Source organism: Carettochelys insculpta, chromosome 6 (assembly GCF_033958435.1).
Source record: "Carettochelys insculpta isolate YL-2023 chromosome 6, ASM3395843v1, whole genome shotgun sequence".
Classification (NCBI taxonomy): domain Eukaryota; kingdom Metazoa; phylum Chordata; order Testudines; family Carettochelyidae; genus Carettochelys; species Carettochelys insculpta.
In genome coordinates, this window is record NC_134142.1 from 66,299,618 (window position 1) to 66,325,071 (window position 25,454).

At 40.8% G+C, this 25,454-nt stretch overlaps 1 protein-coding gene across 9 annotated transcripts in view; it reads right to left on the reverse strand.

The window, feature by feature from the left end:
• The window catches only part of SIPA1L1 (signal induced proliferation associated 1 like 1), a 321,214-nt gene that overhangs the window by 85,200 nt on the left and 210,560 nt on the right, over positions 1–25,454 (reverse strand). For all 9 annotated transcript variants that reach the window (XM_074997151.1, XM_074997143.1, XM_074997149.1 and 6 more), the window contains 4 exons: positions 18,785–20,591; positions 11,256–11,386; positions 5,516–5,704; positions 2,125–2,299 (listed from right to left, as the gene is read on the reverse strand). In XM_074997151.1, the coding sequence (XP_074853252.1) occupies positions 2,125–2,299; positions 5,516–5,704; positions 11,256–11,386; positions 18,785–20,282 (1,993 nt within the window). In that variant the 5' untranslated portion in view covers positions 20,283–20,591. The remainder of the gene's footprint in view (positions 1–2,124; positions 2,300–5,515; positions 5,705–11,255; positions 11,387–18,784; positions 20,592–25,454) is intronic.

Sequence of the window (25,454 nt, forward strand, 5' to 3'; positions counted from 1 at the left end):
GTGTGTGCTTGGCGGCAGCAGAAAAGGACTGCCACAAGGCAGAGGCAGATGGGGTAGACCTGACCAGAGAGTATGAGGCTGTGGTGGAAGAAAAAGTATATTGTGTGGCCAGCTGAAAGATGAAGAGAAGGAGAGTGGCAAGCTTGGAGGGGCACCTGCAACTGGTGCAGGCTAGGAACCCCCAGACCCCAAGCCCCGAGGGGTGGTAATCTTCTGGGAGGGATGTGTGCGATGGAGCAACACAGCAGCAAGTCATACCATGGTTACACATGTATACATAATGTTATTTTTATTTTAAATTACGAGATTTCAAAGCACTCTTCCGTAGCAATACAGTACAGTGGGGGGGAAAAAAAACACCAGACCTGGGAATAAAAGAGCTCATGCCAACACTCACGTTTCAGAGAAAATGATAAATTTCAGTGTGAAGTTACATTTAGATACTAAAAGTTAGGACTACTGATGCTGAATATGAATGTAAGACATGTTAATGTGCTCCAACACCTAAAAACCCAGAAATTAAAAATTTAATACCTTGAAGTGTAGTTTGTGGAATATTTTCCTGTACCAAATACAGTGACGTACCCCTTCAAGAGTACCACCAAAATAGGTCTCCAAAAGGTTGTTTCTCTATAGCCAGCATATGTCTCTAGCTGCCAGGTTATTTCATTCAATAGAATTTCTAATGCATTGCACCATTCAATTCATTTAGCAGGTTTATTGTTTGGAAATATCTAGTCTCTATTCATGCAGAATCTGAAGAGCCTGTAGTTCTTACTAAATTTGCATTTTAAAGTTCTCTCTCTGCAGGATTTGAGGCAAATGAACTTTTCTGAACAATAGAAATACTAGCCCGGTTCAAAGTAGGGGAAAAAACCACCGCCACCACCACCAGGAAAGGATCGATTCCTAATCCACCCACTTACAGACACCAAATAGTGACTCCTCCCATCCCTAAGCTTTTCAACAAGATAATCTTGCTCATAAATAGTGGTAGAAAAACTAGGCTACATGACACTGACTTGATAGAGGTGAATATTGAAAATTCTGAGGAAGTTTTATACATTTAGTTGTGACATTCTTTACTGATTACAGCAAAAAGACTTTAAAAGTTATACTAGAGAAGCTGAGTAACATCATATGCTTATGATCTCTTGCTCTCACTACACAGAGTTATAATACTGGTGACAGCAGAACCATGGGAGCAGGCCTCTCCCCCCACCCCCGAGCTTAAGTTTATAAATATTTTTCTATATTCAGTACTCAAATTCCTTATTTAATTTCCTGTACTGGAGGGAACAAGATAAAAATAGATTTCAATACAAACGGGTTAATCCTAATGCTCAAAGATGTCAGAATTTTTAAAAAGATTTTAAAACTGAAGAGACACATACAGATGATTGTTTCATAAAAACAGATATCTAACTGTACTATACTCTCTCCTCCTACAGAAGACAGAATATTTCTTTTACAAATACTGCCATCTAAGTCAAGATAGTCATTCCAATGCATTTTTGGAGCAATACATTTCATGGTAAAAGCTACTGGTATAATTGTTAAAAAGAGTTTAGTTTACATAGGCCAACTCAGGAGAAGTCACCAAGGAAAGGAGACTAAATTAATTAGAAACTGACAGGATAAAAATACCCAGAGCAAGTAGCTAAATAGGCTGGGCACAACATAAAACAAACAGATCAAGATTACCAGGGTCAAGATTATGAATCTGAATCTGCAAAACTATTTCAGTATATTTTTTCCCATGGCAGTGACAGAGCATTACAATTATCATAGAAGTTAAACTTAATGCAATTAATGCAATGTAGTTCACTGAAGTGTTAAATTAAAATTGATTCCATAGGCTACTCACTTGTTACTTTGAATTTTTGTAACACTTTTGGACCAGAGTTTTGGTTGATGTAAAAGTGAAACATTTGTTATCAAACGTATAAAAGGCCACATAGGGATGGTTCATTTCACTTGTTTGCTTTGTTTTTATTCATTCTTTAATAATGAACAACTGTTTCAACATAGCCCAGAATGTGATTTTTGAAGAAATCTGTTCAACAGCTGACAATCCTCTCATATGATATATTTTTTTGTCTAAAAATAAGGGGGATGCCTTACTCTTGGTGTCCAGCTGAGCACGGTACTTTTCAAACCCCTTGAGTCGAACTCGTTCTCCTAACAGCTGAAGAAACTCTTCAAAGGCTGGTCCTGCCGACTCATTGTTGTACATTTCCTCTTCGGTGCTCTGTCCAGCTTTGCAGTACATGATCCCCACCTTCAGCTGATAGCTTAGCTACAAGCAGAAATACAGAGTCAAGATTTGTATCAGATGATAGAACATTCATTTTGCCCAATTTTGTTTCATTTAGTTAGTCCCCTAGTTTACAGACTTGAAAAATACTTAATGATTTGCATAACTTTCTTGTAGACATCACTGTTGTTTCCCACCATCTTGTAAATTCAAATAATAAATTCTAAAAACAGAAGTAACATCTACGCTACGTTACACTGGGAAATAGTCCAATTTATTACAGTCGACTTTATAAAGTAGATGGTGAGTGTCCACATGTTTAGATAGTTGATAGAGTGTCTCCCAGATGTTAGACTCCAGTGCACTTTGGGAACAACAGAGGGTGGGGAGAGGCTGGCAGACGTCCACTGTTCCCAAAGTGCACTAATTCAGGGTACGTAAAAATTGAAGTTTTTCTCTGCAGATTAAATTAAATATTTAACTTTGCCTGCCATCCAGCACCAATTTCCAAACTGTCACTGAGTTCACATTTTTGACAAAAAATGTTTGCAATTGGATGTGTGATTTAAACAAAAATAATATTTATACCTCAAGTAACACCCCCTGCCAGATTCTAACAGCCACCAGTAAGAGAATGTAGGCTGATTTTGATAAATGATACTATATTGTGTTGTGTTAAAATAAAAATACCTAACAGTTTCATAACAAAGTCTGTTTTTACAACAACCATATTTTAATTCTTATTATAAAACCCTCTCAAAATAACAAGTACTCTCTCAAAGTATTTTAGATAAACAAATTAGAACAGTTGAGATACTCACTGTTGAACAATAGCTGACCATATGTAAATTCCTGTTCTGAATTATGATTATCATAATCTAATTAAACTCCCACACTTCAATTCACTACTGCAAAAGCTGCATTCAGAACAACCATCTGTGTTCACAATATAAAAGTCTTCAAATATGATTGGATGCTATTTTCTTAGAAAGACACAATGTGCCAGTAGCGATACCGTTACGATGGTTAATTTAGAGAAGTCAATCAAAGAGGACTATGTAATGTGGCACAGTGAATACGGCTCTTTATCCTCCCCTTTTTCCTAATACAAAAATACCAAGGATAAAATGGATCATTTGCGATACATGCAGATTAAGTTCAGGGAGTAGCAAATGTTGATTTAAATTTTTTTATTTTTAGAGAGCACAATTTCAATGTACACACTGCTTGTAGTTATACACTAATTTTATTTTTCATAGGGGCAATATGGTCTAATGATACAAGCATACAATCAGGAATCAAAATCTTCAGTTTCAATTTCAGATTAGTTATTGACTTGCTCTGTGAACCTGGAAAAATCACTTCATCTTTTCTGAAGCCTGAGCTGACTCAAGCTCCGCTGCCCGTGCGTTTGTTTGCAAAGCCTGAGCTCTACTTCTGCAGGCTGGGGGTGAGGGGGCAAAGCTTCAGCTGCAGGAAGCAGGGCCGTAACCTGAGCCCTGTTGAAGCCTTCAAGTTTTGGCTTTGGCCCTGAGCAGTCAGGCTCAGGCTTCAACGCTGGGCCCCTGCAAAACTCAGCCATCCCTGACATCCCCATTACAATGGGGTTGTGACTCCCTATGGGATCCTGAGCCACAGTGTGAGAACTGGTGACCTAGAAGAGAAACACGTGGTGTGATCTGAAGGGAAGCCAGAGTATGGGTTTGGCTTTGGGTTAATGATAAGAAATAACCAGCGTGATTTCGTCATGAGTAAATCAGTGAAAATCAACCTAATTTCCTTCTTTGATAGGGTTACTGGTCTAGTGTAGAAAGGAAAAGCCATAGACATTTATCTTGATTATAGCAAAGCATTTGTCACAGCCCAATGTGACATTTTCTTAAGCAAACCAGAGAATAGTGGCTAGATGAAACTACTATAATGTGGGAGGCACAACTCATGGAGAAAACATATTCAACAAGTATTTTCCATATGTCTCTGTCAATCTGGGAAAACGGAGGCTCCATATATGGGGCAGCACATGCGCACCATTCCAGCAGGCACCTGAGTCAGCTCCCCCATGAATATTTCTAATGGAAAAATCTTCTGACACAGGTGCATGCGGTCAGCAAGCACTCAAAGAAAAATTGAACACATTTAGTCTTGATTAAAAAAGACTGGAAGTGGGTACCTGGTAAGAGGACAATAGTCAATCATTGTCCTGGCTACTGAAGATAAAACAGGTTGTAATCAGCTTAATCTGTAGTTAGGAAGTATTTCCTAGTATCTAACTGTAAGAATAGGCAAGCACTGGAATAAGTTACCAAGGGAGATCACAGTATATCCATTGTTGGAGGTTTTTATGAACAGGTTAGACAAACGCCTATCCAGGTTAGTTTAAGGAAAACTTGGACCTGCCTCAAGGGGTGGGGATGTAACAGATGACCTCATAAGGTACCTTCCAGTCTTACACCTCTATGATTATCTCCAATCATAGCTTTATACTCTACAGAAATAGAACGTGTGCAAAACTATTCATATCGAAAACCTCAAACTCATGTTAATGTCAGAAGGTCTTCCCATATTACATTAGTCTTTAACAGATGTTCTCAAAGGCTTTTTCCAAAAAATGAGGACTTACAACTGGAGTGATTAAATGGAATAACTGCCATTAAAAAGTTAATTTTTAAGGTTTAATTGTCTTTGATGACATCCCTTCCATTTTGGGCAGAGAACTGTGTGAGAGAGAAATTGAATGCACATGCACAATTTGCATTTCACTGAATTATGATCTATTCCGATGAAACAAATTCACAACTGTCAAGAAAATTAATCTGAATTCAGATTTCACACGAGTAATGTCTAAAAAAGTTAACAGGCAAGATCAAAATTTTCTATTTCAGTCACTGTTTGCCTCCTAACATTTAACAATTCAACATGGTGAGTTTGATATTAACCATTTCAAAAATACTGAAAACTTTCTACATCCAGCATAGCAGAAATGCCCCCATTTGAACTGAAATGCTGCTATGTAAGATGAGCAGATAATTTTGCAGTTCAAGGCAGGTCTCCCAGTTTAATTTTACAACTCTGAAAAGCCTCTTGCTCTTTAACTTCGAGAACAAGTAGTCATTTGACACCTATATTTTGGAGCATAAGCTTTCGTGGGCAAAGACCCGCTTCAACAGATGCATGCACAAGGTGCCACAAGACTTCTTGTTGTTCTTGAAGCTACAGACTAACACGGCTACCTCTCCAATTCTTTAACTTGGGACTTACCCCTTGTTCGTCCAGTTTCATAAGCTGCTCCGTGACTTTAGGAGTGTTGAAAGCCAGTCTGAGGCAATGGATATTCAGCTCAGGAACCACATGCTCAAGCACTTCTTTTAAGGGAAGTCCTCTGGCTGTGCAATGCTTTGCAGTTGAAGGGATAGCATCTTCCAGTACAGAGCCTCTTAAAGTCAGAAGCTAACACACAGAAATAAATTATTTTGACATATTTAGGGATGATGCATCATCTCATAGAAAGAGCACCCAATTTACTCATGACTGGGCCTGTTACTGCCTTTGACACTGACTTGTCATGACATGCAGGGAAGGTCAACCTTTTGGAGTCTCAGTACAACTAAGACCATGTCTACACTACCATGACCATTCAAAAGAAGCCCTTCCAGAAGATCTCTTCTGAAAGAACTTCTCTTAGATAAATCTTGCTAGTGTAGACGCACCCTAAGAGTAAACTAGAACAATGTAACCTTTCCCATCTCTCAACAGTATTTGAGAGACTTAAGTAACTCATGTTACATAAAGTAAATACAGATGTGCTGAATGCTGTTAATTATGATATCGCACAGCAGACATGATACTGCAGGAGTTCTGTAATAGTCTACAGAGGCTCATACTTTGTCTGAAATTAATACATAGGGAAGATACGTAGAAGTTCACGTGTCTTATGAAAATCACGAAATGGGTCAAATTCAAAACTGACCACAGCATCATATGAAGAGAGCAGACTTGTAAGGCTTTAATAATAAGCAGTGACAACCAAAATAAATCTGAAAGATAAGTTCAATGAGACATCCCCAGTGAGCATTTCACCTGCTTTTAAGTGTCACAAAATTCTAACCATGAGGCTTTAACTGCATGAAGCTTTTTCAGTGAAACACAAATAAGTTGTCTTTTAGGCACAGAAATGACTGATACTTTGTTAGGAAAAGTATCAGTTTATAAATAAAATCCAAATTATATTAAAACAGATGGTAGTTTAGAATAGACAGATTTTTGTTATAAGCAATAAGCATCTTCTCTCTCCTCCTTTCTTTCCCCCCAAGAGCTTCACTTTGGAAAGAATCTGAGAACATACCTAACAAGGGATACTAAAGCAATTCAACTAAAGTTAGGAAACCAATGTGTGTAAATTGGAACAGAGGAGTAGGAAGATTAGTCCACTTTACTTCTGAAGAAAAGCAAAGAAGCTGGAGAAGTGCGGGAGGAAAGGGAAAAGAATTAACAGAATTTATGCACACTGACTTTATATGTCTACTTGATTCGCCTTACCTTTCTTGAATATTGGGCTGCAACCACATCATGACAAATTGCTGTGGGAAGCTCTGGCTATGCACTGCACTTACCTGCAGGCTTTGCTCCGCAGCTCCCGTTGGCTGGGAATCCCTTCCAATGGAAGCTGCAGGGGCAGTACCCACAGCGCCTGCAGGCAAGCCCAGTGCAGCATGGCTTGCACTGAGCCACCTGCTTTCCCCTCCTCCCCCCCAATACACCAAAAAAGAGCTAACCCAGGTAAGTGCCCTGAACCCAATGCCCTGCCCTAGCCTTGAGCCCCCTCCTGCACCGTGAGTCCCTAATTCACCTGTAGACCCCAGACCCCACCCCGAGGTTGCTCCAACACCTTAACTCCCACCCAGATCCGACAATCCACCCCATCCCTCCTGTCCTGAGGCAGGCATAACAAATCGCTTGGCCCAGCTTTCAGCTTCTTCCTGTATCCCATACGCTTCATCCCAGGCTCCACCCCAGAGCTGGCACCCCCCGTCGGAGCCTGCACCTCCTCTCGCACCCACCCTCTGGTCTCAACCCATGGCCTCCTCCCACATGCTGTACCTGTCATTTTTGTCCCCACCTGGGATTCTAAGGGGCATCACAAAATCTAATAGCCCCAGACCCACAGAAGAGTTAATCTGGCCCAGAGTATTTAAGTTGGGTTTTTCAGTGTGCATGTATGTGCGTGGGAGCAGGTGAGTACTTTTTGGGGCTTTTGTGCAAACATGTGAGGCCTCCAACTGATTTTCCTGTGCATTATTGTCCCGAGAGGGGAAAAAAAAGGTTCCTCATCTCTGGTTTACCAAAAGAGAGCCGACAAACACCCGTTAGGATCAGGGGCCAGCAACCATTCTGAGGTGGAGTGCCAAAATCTGACCTTTTAACCTGTGTGTATGGTCTGAGTGCTGGTGATACTTACAGCTTCATTAAGTAAATAAAGATGCAGAGCTTTACCGTTTAGGTGGCAGCTGGTAGCATGAGCAGGTCCTTTGGTAACCCACAGGTGACGTGGCTTTAAGCAAGCTCCCTTGCTGCATGGGGAAGAGGGGCAGGACTGAGCTCCCACCTCATGTACCAGTGAAAATTGGTTTGCATGCCCCTCTTGCAATCTGTGCTGGTGGTTGCTGATCCCTGGTCTAGATAATACTTAGTCCTTCCTCAGTGCAAGGCCCTTTCCATTTCTGCATCTCGATGATTCTGTGAGTCACTGGAGCCTACGTTGAGATACAACTGTCTATAGCACAGAATTTCATTGACAAAACCCACAGACCATACACATTCCCAAGGTGTTCTGTCAACCGTAAATTGACGGAACATAGCCCTTCTGTCAACAGCATTCCGCTGCTCCCCCATGAGGCAGAACACCTCTGTCCGCAGACTGTTGACAGAAAGGTGATCTGGATGTCCTGGGGGCCTTCTGGGATACCGGGTAGCCCTGTCTGCTGCTCTTCTGGTTGACCATTGTGTCATGAGAGCAGACAGGCAGTACGGCTGCTCTCTTTCAACAGAGCAGATGGCTCTTTTAATCCACTTGGCAGTCTGGCCGTGATCTGTCAATAAAAGTTTTGTCGGAAGATATCTTCCAACAGAAATAGCAACAAAGGGTCCTGTGTCACCTTATAGACTAACAGAAAAGTTTTGAGCATGAGCTTTCATGAGCACAGACTCACTTCTTCAGATGCTGGTCTTGGAAATCTGCAGGGCCAGGTATAAATAAGCCAGAGCAAGGGTGGGGATAACAAGGTTAGCTCAGTCAGCAAGGGTGAGGCTTACTACCAGCAGTTTATCTGGAGGTGTGAACACCGAGGGAGGAGAAGCTGCTTTTGTATTTAGCCAGCCATTCCCCCCCACCCCTTGGTGTTCACACCTCCAGATCAACTGCTGGTAGTAAGCCTCACCCTTGCTGACTGAGCTAACCTTGTTATCCCCACCCTTGCTCTGGCTTATTTATACCTGGCCCTGCAGACTTCCAAGACCACCATCTGATGAAGTGAGTCTGTGCTCACGAAAGCTCATGCTCAAAACTTTTCTGTTAGTCTATAAGGTGCCACAAGGCCCTTCGTTGCTGTTTCAGATCCAGACTAACACGGCTACCCCTCCAATACTTTCCAACAGAAGTCTGTTGAAAAATTGCTCTAGTGTAGACATAGCCTAAGCAAGAATACTTGCAAGCTTGCCCATCTTGATTCTCAAAACTTGCAGACTTGAAAGAAGAACATACACCAATTATTACACTGTAACTTATAGTTATTGCAAAGCGGGACTAAATTTAAATAAGCAACAGGGTTAAAAAGCCTCATATAGTTAAACACCTTGTATATCTAATTATCCAGTCATAAGTCTATGCAAACTTTATTTTGATTCAGTATGGAAATTGCAGTTGTATTATTTATCCACATCCTTCCATTATTTTATTTATTAATCCCAAAACAACTACTATTTTATTGCAAAACATGGGATGTTTTCCACAAACTAATACAATAACCCATAAGATCCCCACAGCTTTCACCAATGGTACTGTAAGTTTAGCCTGAGGTGTTCTGCAAGATGAAGACTAATCTTAAATCAGAGCTGAAGTTTTAAATAAATAAAAGTCCTAGTTGTGCACTGAACTGCATTTGAACTGAATACTTCAGGTAAGAAACTAAGTAAAGTGCCCATCAAAAATCTTCTTGAAGAAAGTTACACCAGCTTTACATAGAACTTACTTTGAAATGAATGGTGAGAAGGAAAGTTTCAACAGCATCATAAGACAAGTGGAAATGTCAATTTTGTTAAACTACACAGAAAGCAACTGCAAAAAAATTATGATTGCTATTACAAAGAGTGCAGCACATTTGGGTGCACCAAACAATTGGGTGTGCTTCTTCATAACAAAACAACAAAAACCCCCACACATCTTCAGACATCATGCAGCTTTCTAAAAGGTATTCTCCCCTACTTGTCACTGACAAAACTCTCCCAAGAATGTTACAATCCTTTTGTTGTAACAAAATGTCATTAACAAGAGATTAGTCAGTTTCACTTTTGATGCCACAACAGCTGGAACTTAACTCACACTAACAAGAGGTTTCAGATTTCATTTTGCAGCTCCAGAAACCCAACCATAGGAGGAAGAAAAGGTAAAATCAACACCTATATAAGTTCAGAACACTTCCCCCTCAGCTCATAGCATAGGCAGCATTCTTAGACACAGCTGATGATTTGTAGTTTGTGGCTTAGATTTACAGAGCAGGAAATTAAAATTGCAGAGTCTGGTCATGTTCTCTCCAGCTAAAGGATAAGAACTGCAGCAGTGAAGATGGCCACTCTTAAAATAAATGTGCCATGAACAGCAGCTATGATAGGGATGTAATGTGAAATGGGAGAGGAAAAAAAAGAGGAAATGAAATTTCCCAGTTTGGAAGAAAGGGTAAGTGGAATATCCAGCCATTCATTCTACTAGGAAAAAAGCCAAAAGGGGAAAAAAACAAAAACAAAAAAAACCACTCTCCTTCTTGCAGCTGAGAGGAAGTGAATGAAAAGAAACGAATCTGGAAGGAAAGCTTCAGCTGCATCATACATCTGCTATCTAGAAAAAATAGGACCAAAAATAAAGCCTAGACACACTATCTGAAAAGACGACTTATCTGTACACTATCCCCATCTTCTCACCCCACACAAATAGGCTACAGTAATCTGTTGACAGAAGTTACTGTCGGAAGAGATTTCCTGACAAAACTTCTGTTGACACACAAAAGCCACTTGGAAGAGTGCTCCGCTCTGTAGACAGAGTGGCCCTGGCCCTACCAGGCTGCACTCTCAACAAAACAGGTACCTGGAAGCACAGCAGACAGGGCTGCCCATTGTTCTAGATGCTCCGTCTGTTGACAGAAGGCCCCCCAGAGCATACACACAGCTTTTTTGTCAACAGACTGTCAACAGCAGCATTATGCCTCAAAGCCGAGAGGCAGAAAACTACTGGCAAAAGTGCTGAGTTTTGTGTGTGGCTGTTCCACAGATTTTGTTGGCAAAACTCACTAGTGTAACCTCAGCCATACTAGTTAGATGTTAGAAATAAAATAGGCTTTTCAGATCAATGCATTGCCATCTAAAGCGTGAAGGTGGGCAATGTTCCATGCTTGCTTACATACCTCTAATGGTCCAGTAGATTTTTCAAGCCCTAATCCAAGTGATTTGTTCAAATATTCTGCTTATTTATGGAAAAGGCTACCGTATAACTCACTTGGTGATATATTTATCTTTATTCTGTAAAATATAATTTGTTATGGGTCTTGGTAAGGAGGCACACTAACGTTCAGGCTCATGTGTATGTAAAACAAAATTATCATTATCATGAGCAATACACAGGCTTCCTTCTGATTTCCAATATCTGCAATACAACTACTTCACCACAGACCCCCCGGCTTTCCCTGTTCACTATTAGTTTCTTCCCCTCTGATTCCCCTCACACATTGCTTACCTCACTTGTTCTGAAAATGATGCGGTAGTTGTACAGAGGTCCATTTTCTTTTATTTCATCTGGTTTCTCTCTTCGAATGCTCACAGCTACTGGACCCAGGCTCTCATCTACCCCAAAATAGTTCCAGTGTTCTTGTGTATAAAAATAATAAAAAAGAAAAAATCACGTTACAGTTCTCACAGAAACAGTCTGCATACAGACGATCTATTGTGTGAAATTCTAGACCCATGAAGCCAATGGGAGCTTGCCACGGACTTCACTTAAGCCAAATTTCACCCTCAGTGCTGTCAATTCACCAATGAAAATTATCTATATTTATAGGGCGACATTCATCTTTGTGCCTATACTCAAAAAACAATTGAAATGGGACTTAATACATTTCCCCATATGCTAGCCCTTTCCAAAGGGGTAGATTTCACCCATACAAAATTAATCAATACATTTGACCCAATCCATGAAAAGCACGGAAGCAAATGAATAGATGTGACAAATTCCAACCTATCTATTTAAATCTGAAATGACAGTATTGATTACACTATAAAAAATTTAGACAACGCTTGACTTTCTCTGTAGAAAAGACCAAAACTATAGCTTGCAATACAACAGTTCATGACCAATTTAGTAAATCTCTGCAAGTATCCAAAGGGTATTCAAATTTAAGACAGAAGTATTATTTAGAGTGAGAATAAAAGATACAAAATTAATGCACAGACAAAATTAAGTATTGAAAAATGTAGGCTGAATATCAAGATACATTTCAGAATGCTGCCATGGAACAGTACCTCAAGAGAAACTGAACTCTTGAGTTTAAAACTGGACTGGAGAGAGCAGTGGAAAATATGATACAATCTTATTTTACACATGTAAATTACTCAATTCATATAAACAAATCCAAATTTTCTAGAATAGATAAAATAGCCCAACACAACACAGACCCGAAACTAAAGCAAAAGCATTCGGATGTTGGGTTGAGACCCTTTTACTATTTACAATTCTTGGGACTATTCTGAGTAAGGACGGAAGTAGGTAAGGCGAGAGAAAGGATTGCCACTAATACAGCATGCAACACAATTAAATGGGAAGCTTGAGTGCAAGTAGTTAAATTCAAACCTAGACTGCCTGGCAGGTTAAATTTAGAGAAACACTTGGTCAACTATAAATGCAAGTATTCCACAAGGCAACAACTCCTATTATATCATAATGTTGCATGTGTTTATGCAACACGAACAGAAACAGATGATCACAGGTCCTACCAAAAAAGTAACACAGATCCTATTTGAATGTCAGGCTGGAACTTCATTCTTTCAATTAAGAATAAAAAGATTTATGGCCGGTGCAGTAACCTATTATTTTCAGCATTCTCTGGGAATTCCCAGGTTTAAATTAGACTAATTAGAGAATTTACATTTTCTTCCAAAGCAATATGAAACAAAACTTCTGCAGCAGTATATTTAGACGATGCACAACTTAAGAAATATTTGGGAATTCTTTATTCAAATATTAGTCACAATTTGGCAGGCACGATTACAAACTTGGTTCAATCTGTAATTCTCAATTTTAAAAAAAGCACGCTTTTTCATATAGTAGCAAGTTTACTCTCATAGCAGGTTGGCTTGTATTGAGCTATTGTTTATTTTTTTGTACAGTAATCAAAATGCTCTGGCAGCAAATATTCCAGCCCATGTCTCCAGACTTATGGTGGAGAAGCTAATGCAAGGGTGCTAAAATAGATGGTATTTTGACACTGCAGCTCAGATTGCCATTTGGGCTCTGATCCTATCCTCCACCTTCACCCTGATGTTTTAGAGTTTTGCAATTAAAATATGCAGCTATTTTTGTGTCTTCTGATTTAATGTTTCCAATAAAAAAAAAAACAAAAAACACTTTGGATTACTGCTGCAGCCCATAACAGATTCCACCTGATCAGAACTACACAAGCCAACAATTCTACCTGAACCTGCCATAATATCACTGAAAAAAAAAAAAAAAAAAGCACTGCTGCACTTATTACAGCCAGCTCTGAACATTTTCAGGCATGGGAAAAATTGTTTATCTAATGCTGCATAGGAAATGAGACAGTCCCTAACTGCAACTTCTTTCTTTCCGCTGGAGACTGAGTAACCTCCTTTTCTCCTTCAAAACAACTGCTTTTACATCATGACTAGAGAAATGGAGCACAGTTGTGCTTTCATTGTTCTTAAGTTGTATAGAGCCTCTGCTCAGTCCAGTACAATGCAGATGTAAGCTCTGTAACTTTCAGTTATTGATGGTTTTAAGTCCTGTAACTTCCTCTAACCTTTGTTTTGTAGCAGCTGCTAGCTCTATTTTAAGTATTATAAGTTAATAAGAAATTGTTTAGAGATACCATAAGTCTGTAAGAAATCCTAACTGTTCCTTTTGTGGAAAAAATTGCACCTGACAAAGTGGGTCTTAGCCCACAAAAGCTTATGCTCCAAAAAAAATCTGTAAGTCTGTAAGGTGCTACAGGACTTCTCATTGTTTCTGCTTTCTCTGAAGTGAGCTCTCTTTTGTGAGAGTGAGGAAAGTATGAATTTGGGTGAGCGTGCAATGGAATCAGTCCCCGAAGCCAGGCTGTCTGGACAACCAGCTGCCAGCAGCTCTTGATGGCCAGAAAATAGCAGAAGCTGAGCCCTCTGAAAGATCCCACCCAAGGAAAAAGAGAGGCCCCATCAAGAGAAGATCAATGTCCCATCTGCTGTTAGCTGATGACTCATGGTCATACAGAGTGTCAGCATTTCCTATATTCAGCTCATTTTGCCAACTTTAAAAGTAGGATTCTTTACTACAAATATTTCTGTATATGAATGTTTAACTCAAGTGATGTCACAATTTCATATAGTTAAAGGATGCTGTCAAGTATTTGAAGCCCAAAATGTATATTTTATTACTTACTATACACAAATTTATATGCACCATTAAACATTTACAAATAACAGAGAAGTAGCCGTGTTAGTCTGTATCCTAACAAAACAGGAAAGAGCAGTCATCTAGCATTTTAAGACTAACAAAATAATTTATGAGGCGATGAGCTTTCATGGGACAGACCCACTTCAGAGAAAGTGCTGTACTGGAAATGGTGCTGAAAGTGAATTGGCATGACAGTTTTATGAGAGATACAAACCAAAAAAACTGAAATGAAAACTGACAAATCAGGTATGAAAGAAAGAAGTGGCGGGGGGGGAAGCAAGAGTCAAGAGAAGGGGGGAGAGAAAATTACTCACTGCAAGTGTCAATTAAGATAAATGGCTTGTCTGAGATCACTACAAATATCAAAGATGGGGAAGCTGTCTTTGTAATGCATCAGGTGATTGCTATCTCTGTTGAGACCAAGGAGCAAAGTATCAAATTTGAGCATAAACTGTAGTTCATGTTTCCCTTTGTAATCTGGTGTTAAAGTCTCTGTTTTAAGATGAATATTCTCAGGTCTTTAACAATATGGCCCACTCCACTGAAATGCTCACTGACAGGTTTATTCCTAATGTCTGCTTTGTGTCCATTTTTTGGCAAAGTTATTTTCTTGTCTGTCCAATACAAGTAGCAGGGGGGCATTGCTGGCACATGATGGCATGTACAACATTGGTCGAGGTACAGGAGTATGAGCCCCTGTTCCTGTAAGTGACGTGGCAAGGTCCAGTGACGGTGTCTCCAGAACAAATATGCGGACAAAGTTGGCAACAGGGTTCGTTGCAAGGAAAAGTTCCACAATTAGTATTACTGTGTATGGCCTGTGGTTGCTAGTGAGAATTTTCCTGAGGTTAAGTGGTTGTCTGTAAGAGAGAACAGGCCTCTCACCCACAGCCTCTCAGAGTGTAGGATTATGTTCTAGTATAGGCTGTAGGTTGTTAATAATGCACTGCAGGGGGTTGAGTGGCGGGCCATAGACAATAACAAGTGGTGTTCTGTTGGCGACATTCTTGGGCCTATCTTGAAGGAGTTGGTTTCAGGGTATTTCTCTGGCCCTGTCAAATCTGGTTTTTTATTTCTCCCCGTGGGTAATTAAATTTTACGAATGCTTGGCAGAGATCTTGAAGTTTTTGGTCTCTGTCAGTAGAACTTGAGCAGATGCAGTTATATGTAAGGGCTTGACTATAAATGATGGATTGTGTGGTGTGTCCTGGATGGAAGCTGGGAGGCATGTAGGTAAGTGTAGCAGTCAGTGGGTTTCCAATACAGAGTGGTATTGCTTTGGCCATCAGTGATTCGTACTATTGTGTCCAAGAAACGGATCTCTCGTGAGGAATGGTCAAGGCTGATATTGATAGCAGGGTGCAGGTTGTTAAAATCTCTGGGGAATTCTTCCAGAGTCTCTTTTCTACAGTTTATGCTTGAATTTGATACTTTGTGCCCTGGTCTCAAAGAAGATAGCATTTACAGTAAACCCTCAAAATGCACAATTTTTAGTTGCGCTTAACTCACAAGAATGCAAGTTAAGCACAACCAAAATCCCATTCCCCCCAGCCCCGGATCAATCTCCGCCACCTGGTTCAAATCCTCCGCGGTCCAGCTCACTGTTCCCCCCCCGCACATGTGGCTCCAGTCCCAGCTCACCCCTCCATGCCCCCCACACCTCCACAGCCTTAACTCACTCCAGGCTTAACCCCCTCTGCCCCCTCCCATGGCCCCAACCCACCGCCAGGCTTAACCCTCCCCAACTGCCCCTCCACCCCAGGACTCACCTTTCAAAAGGAGCTCCAGGTGCTCCTGCTGCTCCCCTGGCTGCAGAACGTGCGTTCCACCGGGGAAATTTGAGTTATGCAGGGGTGCGTGGGAACACAGCCCTCACACAACTCGTGGGACTACTGTACCTTATGCATTACAAAGACAGCTTCCCCATCTTTGATATTTGTAGTGATCTCAGGCAAATCACTTATCTTAATTGACACTTGCACTAAGTAATTCTCTCTACCCCCTTCTTCCCCCCGCACCCCACCCCTCCTTGTGTCCTATATACCCGACTTGTCAGTTTTCATGTCACATTTTTTAGTTTGTATTTGTCTGTTATAAAACCGTCATGCCACTTCACTTTCAGCACCATTTCTAGTACAGCATTGTCTCCAGATCTGAAGAAGTGGGTCTGCCCCAAGAAAATTTATTGCCCAATAAATTATTTTGCCAGTCTTTAAAGTGCTGCATGACTGCTTTTGTTTTATTTAGAAATAAATACAAATAGATTTATGTAAATATTGAACAGCAGAAATCCAAACACTATAGGATTGTCAGGAATTCTCAAACGTTTTCATAGCCTGGGCCTCATGTTAAAGCATCTTATGGATTGCTCACCACACATTCATAATTATACAGAGAACTTCCCTTTCTTTTTTTAGCTGCCTTTTAATGTAACTTAGCAACTAGACATGAAGTTCCAGCCAGTACAATCAACAGTCAGTTTTTTCTGCATAATTCCAGCAAGTACTCCTACATGAAAACCAGCAACTAAGCAGTCCAGTTTCATTATCCAGACCAAAATGAAGGGAAAAATGAAATCAAATTGTTGTTAAGGTGCTTTTCCTTTCAATTCTTCACACTTTTATAAAGAAATGAACAGTCTTCAGCATGTGATTTTTAACATATGTTTCATTAAAAGCCCAAATTTCCAACCTGAATGTAATTCTAAACTGGAATATTAAACTAGAAACTGATGCAGCATTGTAAATGTTTATCATCATTGTTTTGATTTTATAAAAACAAACATAACACCGGGATTTGACAATTACTTACACAATAGGCCATCTAAGTAGTACAATTACTATCCTATTGGCTATACAGAATGATATATTCAGCTATTTTATTAGCATGTTTATTAGCTACTATACATTTGAGAGAATTTCTCTGTTTGTTCAAGAACTCCTCCTAAATGGTAAGAGCACCAAATTTGTATAAAGCTTCCTCTTATCATAAGTTAAAGCAAGGAATGGGTTCGGTTGTGCCAGAAAAACAGGATGTGCCTGGAATGGGACTGCTTCTCATAAAACCATACAGAAAACACCAGGAAGATGAACGGGGCTGTCTAGAGGCAACCCTCCCCCACCTTCGCCCCCACCAAAACCAGGGCTGCCCCAGCCCCAAACCTACCATCCCCTAGTGTCCTTTAGGAAGAGTTGATGCTCCAGGTGTTGGAGGAGCTAATGCTCTCCTTGCTCTGATTCACATGGGGACATTGTTGGTCGCTCGCCTTTCTCAGGGAGCAAGGAGAAAGAGCAGATTTTGGTGCATTCTTCACTTTTGCTTGCTAGCACCAGGGCCAAAGAATCTGAACCTGCCCCACCTGGGGCACATACACCCCTTCCCCTGGCTGTCCCAGCTGAAGCTGCAGCAGCCATGGAGAGGTACGTCTCACCAGGGCCCCAAGTTGCTGAGATGAGAGAAGGCTCTTTCCCCAGAAAGCCTGCATACTGAACTCCTCATACTCAGCCCCATGCCAGAGCAATGATTTAAATGAAGCATGCACATTTTCATTTTATTTCCCCAAAAACAAAAATTAATTGACTTAAGGACTTGAGCGACGCTGGGTAAATCTTCTAGATCTTGCTTATATAAAGCAAGGGGAACTAAGGACCCTTTGGGCCTACAGCAACTTCTTGCTTAATGTTGTAGCTACGTTCTTGAAAAATGCAATTTTTAAGCAACATGGTGTTAAGCAAATCAATTTCCCAATTAAAAGTAATGTAAATAGAGGGAGTTGGGTTCTAGGGATTTTTTTTTCCCCCACCAGACAAAAGGTGTTATATACATATGCAGTGTAAGTTTTAAACAAGTTGTAAACAAAGGGTTGTCTGGGAACCTACTTATAAGTTCACTGATGTCCTCCTAAAGCTGCCATGTTGATAAAAGGTGGCATATTTTCCAGGGAATGCCTTGCTGCACAGGTGGGCCTTGAAGATCAACAACTCCTCTGTTCTTCCTCATGCCCCCCACCTGCGGTTTGCTGGCATTTCAGGAGACTTAGTGGAGGGAACAGGGATCCTCACTCGCTCCACTAGAGCCTTCTGTATGCTTCCAAACAGCTGATTGCTGTGGGTGGAGGCGTGGGCTGGGAGGGAGGGAGGAAGTAGCTGTTGATCTGCAAGGCCTGCTAGCAGACAGAAGGAGCTGGTGGAGGGGTGCTGGTAGGGCAGCTGCCAGCCCATTCTGGTTCCAAGTCCCTACCTGCCACCAGGTGGCCAAATAATATTATTAGGAAACTTTGTGCAACTATAAACACGAATGTTTTCCAACAGATTGGGGACATAATAATGAAACAATGTTAATCAAAATGTTAACCAAAAAAATGGTAAGTGAGGAATTACTGTAGTGTGGAAGTTTTTGCCACTGACTTTAATGACTTCACTTTGTTTTTCCAAAACAAGGCACCCTGCCCCACATTCAAGCTATTTTTAAATTATGGGTAAACTTAATAGAATACAGCAAACCATAACTCGCGAACATCTCACTATTACATGCCAAAATAACTTCAAATTTGGAGACAGAAAAAATATTAATAGATTGAAGGGAAAAAAAAGTTTACTTACCCTTCTGATAGAAGAATTTCCGATAATAGTATGCACCAAGGTCCACATGTTCAACAATGTATCTTTTCACTCTATCTAAATGTAATACTAGGTTCTCCTTGGGTACTTCAAGTACGGCAACGCCTGCATTTGTGCAATGGGAACTAAGAGTAGACTCAAAAGAGGCACTTTCGCATCCACTGAAGGAACCTGAATTAGATTTGGACAGGCTGATCTTCCGTTCTCCTTCCCCGCCAATCTCATTACGAAAATAAGGACAACTCATCACAAGTTCATTGCTTTTATCATCTCCCTGGTCCATACTGAGACTTCCTTTAGAATTCAGATCTTCAGTACTGCCCATAGGAGAATTGAAACTTGCAGAATGGGATAAGGGTCCAGAAGCCAATGACGCCGCTGCAGCAGCAGATGCTCCTGTTGTAGTGTTCCTTCTTTTAATAACATTATGCCGGTTGAGTGCTGCTTCATTTAAATCAAATAATATACTCTGAACATCATAATGGGCAAAGCATTTTGGACAAGTCCAAGGCTTGAGACTGTCTTCTGACCTGTTATCTTCGAGGTCTGAAGACTTTGAGAGTTCCCCTTCACCTTTGGCATTACGCAATTTACGAAAAATAGAAGAATCTCCAGTCTCTGATTTTGAGCGCCTTTTAAGTGGTTTCTCCCTTTCCTTAAAGAGTCTGAGATTTTCTCTCTGTGTGATAGGCCCATCTATCACATCCAAAGAGAATCCTGAACCCTTGCTTCCACTAGCTATCAGAAGTTCACTAAGCTTGGCAGGGGCTGGACTTCTTTGATTAGACTTCTCATCTTTATAACCCTTTAGTAAATCAAAAAAGCTGTCCCCTGAAGTTCCCTGCTTATCTATTGAGGATGTGCTACCATATTCCCTGTGAAGGGATGGACCAGATTTAAAAGTGGGTGAAATACATTCATCAAAACTATCCACATCAAGCTCACTTATGGTAATGTCACTGTTACTGCGTTGTCTTATTCTGCGAAGAGCTTTCCTAGGGGAACTGGGGTAACCATCAGGTGTAAGAAACCTAGAATCTAGGTTCTCAGATTGTCTTGTTTTGTTTTTAAGAGTGTTCTGGATACTCTTTAACATGACAGAGTCACTAGCATTCAGGTTCACAGAGCTCCCCTGGCTCCCAGGGCTGCTTTTAGAGGACATACTATCAAGGCAACTTGATGTTTCAATTTCCTGACTTGATCTGCTAGTTTCTTTGACGTTGTCCTTCCTGGGTGGCCAGTCAGCAATTCTGGCCCTAACTCCCATTTTGGGAACACCAGGAGTAGAGGTAAGGTGGTGAGGACCTTCACTGCGAGGAGGCCCCACAGGAGCCATGACTGCAGATCCTAAGCTGCCATTCTGTGACCTAAAGCGTCTCATGTAAAAGTCATCTGAGTGGACCTTAGAAGCTCCATCTGTTCCGACTGCTACCCCAGTGGCAACAGCTCTTTCAGTCTGGGACCGCTTCAAACTGGTCATGATTTGAGAATATGTTCAGCTTTAGTAAGTTCCAAAAGAAGATATAGGCATCTCTGCTTTTTAAATGCAGAAGTCCCTTTTGAAGAATAGTTTCCAAAACGTACACTGGTTGCATGAGATCCCAATCTTGGTCATTTAAGAAAGCAGTTAAATGATATCCAGGAAATTCAGATTTTCAGTAAGTTTTGTCATAAAACAATTCCTTTAGCTTCTGCATTTTAACAGGTGGCCATGTTCCAAATTGCCTAAATTGTCTTACCATCACTTTGGTTCCAAAACTTAATTTACTATAATCCAATGGTTTTACGCCTAGAATAGAGGAACAGGGAGACAGAAGTTTTAGTAATTTTATGTAAATGCATTATTTCAGAACCAAATGTATTAAATAAATTGCTACGCTAAAGTTATATGTAAAACAAACACTGTGCTTAAACCCTCATACTGTATCAAAAACGTAGAGTGGTGGAGCTTTTGTTTGCATTTAGAAGGAGTATCACCGCATTACTTTTGGTTGCACAATTTGTGTACAAATAGGACTGCTGCGAAGGGCAGGAGGAAGGAGAGAGGTAACTGCTCTAGGGCCCAGAGATTCAAAAGAGCTGGGGCTCCTGCCACCGCTACTGGGACTTTAAATTTCCACTGAAGCACCTGCTGGTGTGCTCTGGGAGGCTTTGAGGGCTGCCACGTGTCTCTCTCATGGCAGTGGAAGAGGGTGCGTGTTGCACCTTTCTTGTGGCAGTGAGGGCTGGCTGCATTCCCCTTTCAAGCTTGCCCAGGAGCCCAGAAAGTCAGTTGCCTTCCACCCTGTGTACAAAGCACATCTACTGAACAGATCTGTGCTTCTCCATACATTCGTTGGCAGAGAGTATTATAAAATTAAGCAGAGAGCAGTCTGCACCTAGTGAAAGCTCTAAGCCCAAGCACAGTATCCTAACTAGGTCATAAAATAGATCAGTGTGACAAATATATGCCACAATAAATCACACATATACTGTACAAATCATTTATTACATATTCAGTAAACTAGTTGAGTTACAACTACAATCCTTTCAAGGTCTGTAAGCAAGACTGATGTTTAGATGTCAGCCACCCTTGCGAATAATTAGAAAACTATGCCCAGTAATCCCCTTTGTTACTATTTCACAATAATTTATACCACTAACAACAAAACTGCAGAAAGCTAGTGAGAAAAAAAAATTCCAAAAGGCTTCTGCAGTAGATATGAATTATGTCAGCACTTATTCTCTGTTTTGACCACCCCACCTCTGGTCCTATTTGCATATTTTGGAAAATACATAGCATCCCCTAAATCCCATTTTCATACCTCTTATGTGCAGACAATGTGAATATGTGCACACACACACGCACTTTTGAATATCCAGACACAGAAGCGTTTCACTTGCTGACAAAATATTGTGAATATATTCCTCTATATTCCAGCTTCACAAGGCTACTGAAGTAAATATTCTTCTGCATGCCTCAGTATAAACACTGATGACAAAGCATTATGTTACTCTTGGAGGAGCTACAAAACTTATACAAACACACCCCAATTGGTAGAAGACAAAGGCACAAGAATGTCAGCATAAAATCCTGTACTGCTGTGTACATCCTTTAACACAAAGAAGTGGATCATTTTCAAAGACTAAACCAATTACACAAAATGTGGCCTTTAAATACTTGCCAAGTATCTGTGGAAAGATGCTGCTGAACCAGCACCACATTGACAATGCAGTATTGTCTATGAATCAAGGGTTCTCGTGCTTCTAGGAAAACTAGTACTTTCTCCAGTCAACTCTCAAAAGTAATGAGTACTTACTCCCACAGTAATTAAATAGCCTGCCAGAACATTTTCTACTTCCAAAGGCAGCATGTTTTAATTTCACTTCTCATAGACAGCATTGATTTGAAAGAGCAGCAGGTATTTATATAAAGCTGAACATTAAGGAAAGTTTAAAAATGCAAGCTGACTCCAGAACCCATAGAAAAAACAGTGCAAGCAGTTTGTGATTGATGTTTTTGTGACACCATTCAGATATGCAATTGTTTCCCTAGTAACACTTCATCAATCATTATCTATAAAAATCACTGTACTTTGCCAAACAGGTAACTCTTGAAGGATGACCAGCTATTTCTCTTGCAAAACTACTGAATTCCTTATTACTTCATAAGCTAAACTTTTCATATGTTGTCACTAATTGAGAGCTCCTTTTTCTGAAGCCTTGGAGGAGCCATTCAGCAAGTGCCCTCATTGAGACCGGAGGGTCTGATACCGAGAAGTGCTGAGCACTTTCAGTGGCAACTGAAGTTAATCAAAGCCGTTCTGTGCAAATAAACGGTCCAGCTAGCGCCATATCTCTGTAAGTGGCTATACCAGAGGTTACACAAGGAATCAACAGAACAAGATGATTTCAAGTGATCCACTCCCTGTTGTCCAACCCCAGCTTCTGACGGTCAGAGACTTAAGGTCACCCAGAATATGGGCTTGCATGCCTGATCATCTAGCTCACGACAGGCGAAATACAGCCAGTGGGCCAAATTTGGCCAGACAAGCCTTGTAATCTGACCCACAGCCTGCCACTAGGGCTGGAAGGGGGAAGAACATTGGGTGCCAGTAGGAGCCGAAATATTTTGCTGGGGGCAGGGGCAATGCAGCACAATTTTTCAGCTCCCGTTGGCCAATTTCCGGCCAATATAAGGTAGGAAATTTTGCTGGGGCAAGAGTACTGCTCAAAACCAAACAATGGGAGCTGAGAGAATTTGCTGGGGTGAGACTAGTGTCCGAAGCTCTCCTCCTCCAGCCCTGAGAGCCGACTGGAACAGCCAGCAGTCTGGGGCTGCTGGCAGGCAGGGAAGACTGCCTCCGAGTGCTGCTGGCCAGGAGCTGCTTAGGTAAGTGCCTTCTGGTCACAGCCTGCTTCTGGTACCACACCCCACTTCCCTTCCAGACCGCTCATAGACCCTGCAGCCCAAAACCCTGCCCCAGGTCACAATCCCCTCCTTCAACCAAACTAAATCCCTCACCCTATCTGCACCACAGTTCCCTTTCTTAAATTCCCTTCTGCACCCAACTTCAATCCCAGACTCCACACTACCACTTACCAAAATCTTGGAGTGGCCCCCCTTCAAAAATAATTGCCCACCCTGATGTAGCTAATACCCTTGCATAGGCTAATCCACCACAAATTTATCTAATTCTCTTTTGAAACCACTTAACTTTTGGCCATCACAACATCCCACAGCAACAAGTTCCACAGGTTGATTCGGGGTTTTGTGAAGTAATATTTTCTTTTGTTTATAAACCTGATGCACATTAATTTAATCGGATGATCCCAAGTTCTTTTGTGAAGGGTAAGTAACATTTCGCTATTCACTTTCTCCGTGGTTACTCATAATTTCATAGCGTTCTGTCATATCTCCCCTCCATGGTTTCTTCTCTAAATTGAAGAGTCCCAATTTTTTAATCCCTCCTTGAACGAAAGCTGTTCCATGTCCCTGACTGTTTTCATTCACCTCCTTTGTATCTTGTCTACTTCAATACACCTTTTACAGACTTGGTAACCAAAAATGCATTCACTATTCCAAGTGTAGACGTTCCAGGGATGTCTATAGTAACTTTTCTGTATTTTCTATTTTATGATCTATCCCGTTCCGTACTGTCTGTTAGCTTTTTTAACAGCTTTTCTGACTGCCAGTGCACAGAGAGGATGGTTTCAGAGAAGTATCCACAACTACTCCAAGATCTCTTTCTTGACTGGTAATGGTCAATGTATACCCCACCATTTTCTATGTATAACTGGAACCCCACCCCCCGTGCATCTTTTTGCAATGATACTCTTTTGCAGTCAGATATAGACTTAATTATCTTGAGTAATTTTCTGTTCTCTTTTACCACTTCACTATAAATGATCTGGAGAAGGGAGTGAATAACATTCATCTCCACACAGGTCGTTGGGTATCCTGCTATTTACCTCTTTCCACTGCCCATTTATTCCTACCCCTCATTTCTTATCTTTCAACCATAAAAGGGCTCTCTCTCTTATGCCATGACAGGTTACTTTGCTTCAGAGTCTTTGGGGAGGGAACTTGTCAAAGGCTTTCTGAAAGTCCAAAGACAAATCTATTTTTAAAATTGGGGCTACATTAACTACCCTCTAGTTAGCAGATACAGAAGCTAATTTGAGCAACAGGATACATACCACAGATAGCAATTCTGCAATGTTATACTTGAGTTCCTTCAGAACTCTTGGATGAATACCATCTGGTTTTGGTGACTTATTACTGTTTAATTTATCAAGACAAAAAGAGTAGGAACAAATTCTCTCTTTTAAACAGAACAAAATATCCCCAGGATCCATACTGGAGATCTGGCCAAGCTGTTTCCCTGCATCTCCCACATAATTTTTAACTTTATTTTAGTGCTACTCCTAATTCAAAATGATCCATCCTGACCAAGGTAGTATTTCTACCTTACCTGTCACCAAAAGAGAACTAGTGTGATAATGTCAGAACAATCAGCTCATTAAGGTGTAACTTGAAAGCTACTTATGGGCAAATTTCAAAGGGGTTTGAAACCAAAGCTAATTCTTGTAAAACAAACCAGCAGTCTTGTATCACTTTAAAGACTAACAAAATGATTTATTAGGTGATGAGCTTTCGTGGGACAGATCCACTTCTTCAGATCTAGAAATCTTTACTTTACAGAAACCTTTACATACACTACATCAATGATATATTTATCATTTACACCCATGGAAAAGAGTTCCACAGAGATTTTAACAACCTGCACTCCATCATCAATCTCAGCCTTCACCATTCCACATGAGAGATCCATTTCCTGGACACCACAGTACAAATCAGTCACGGCAAGATCAATACCACTCTGCACCAGAAATCCACTGACTGCTATACTTACCTACATGCCCCCAGCTTCCATTCAGGACACATCATATGATCCATCATTTATAGTCAAGCCCTTAGATACAACTGCATCTGCTCCAATCCCACTGACATCAAAAACTTGAAGAACTCTACCAAGCATTCATAAAACTTAATTACCCAATGGGAGAAGGTTAAAAAACAACAACAAAACAAAGAAACAAACAAAACCCCACAGATTGACAACACCAAATGAATACCCAGAAACCAGCTACTTCTAGATAGGCTCAAGAA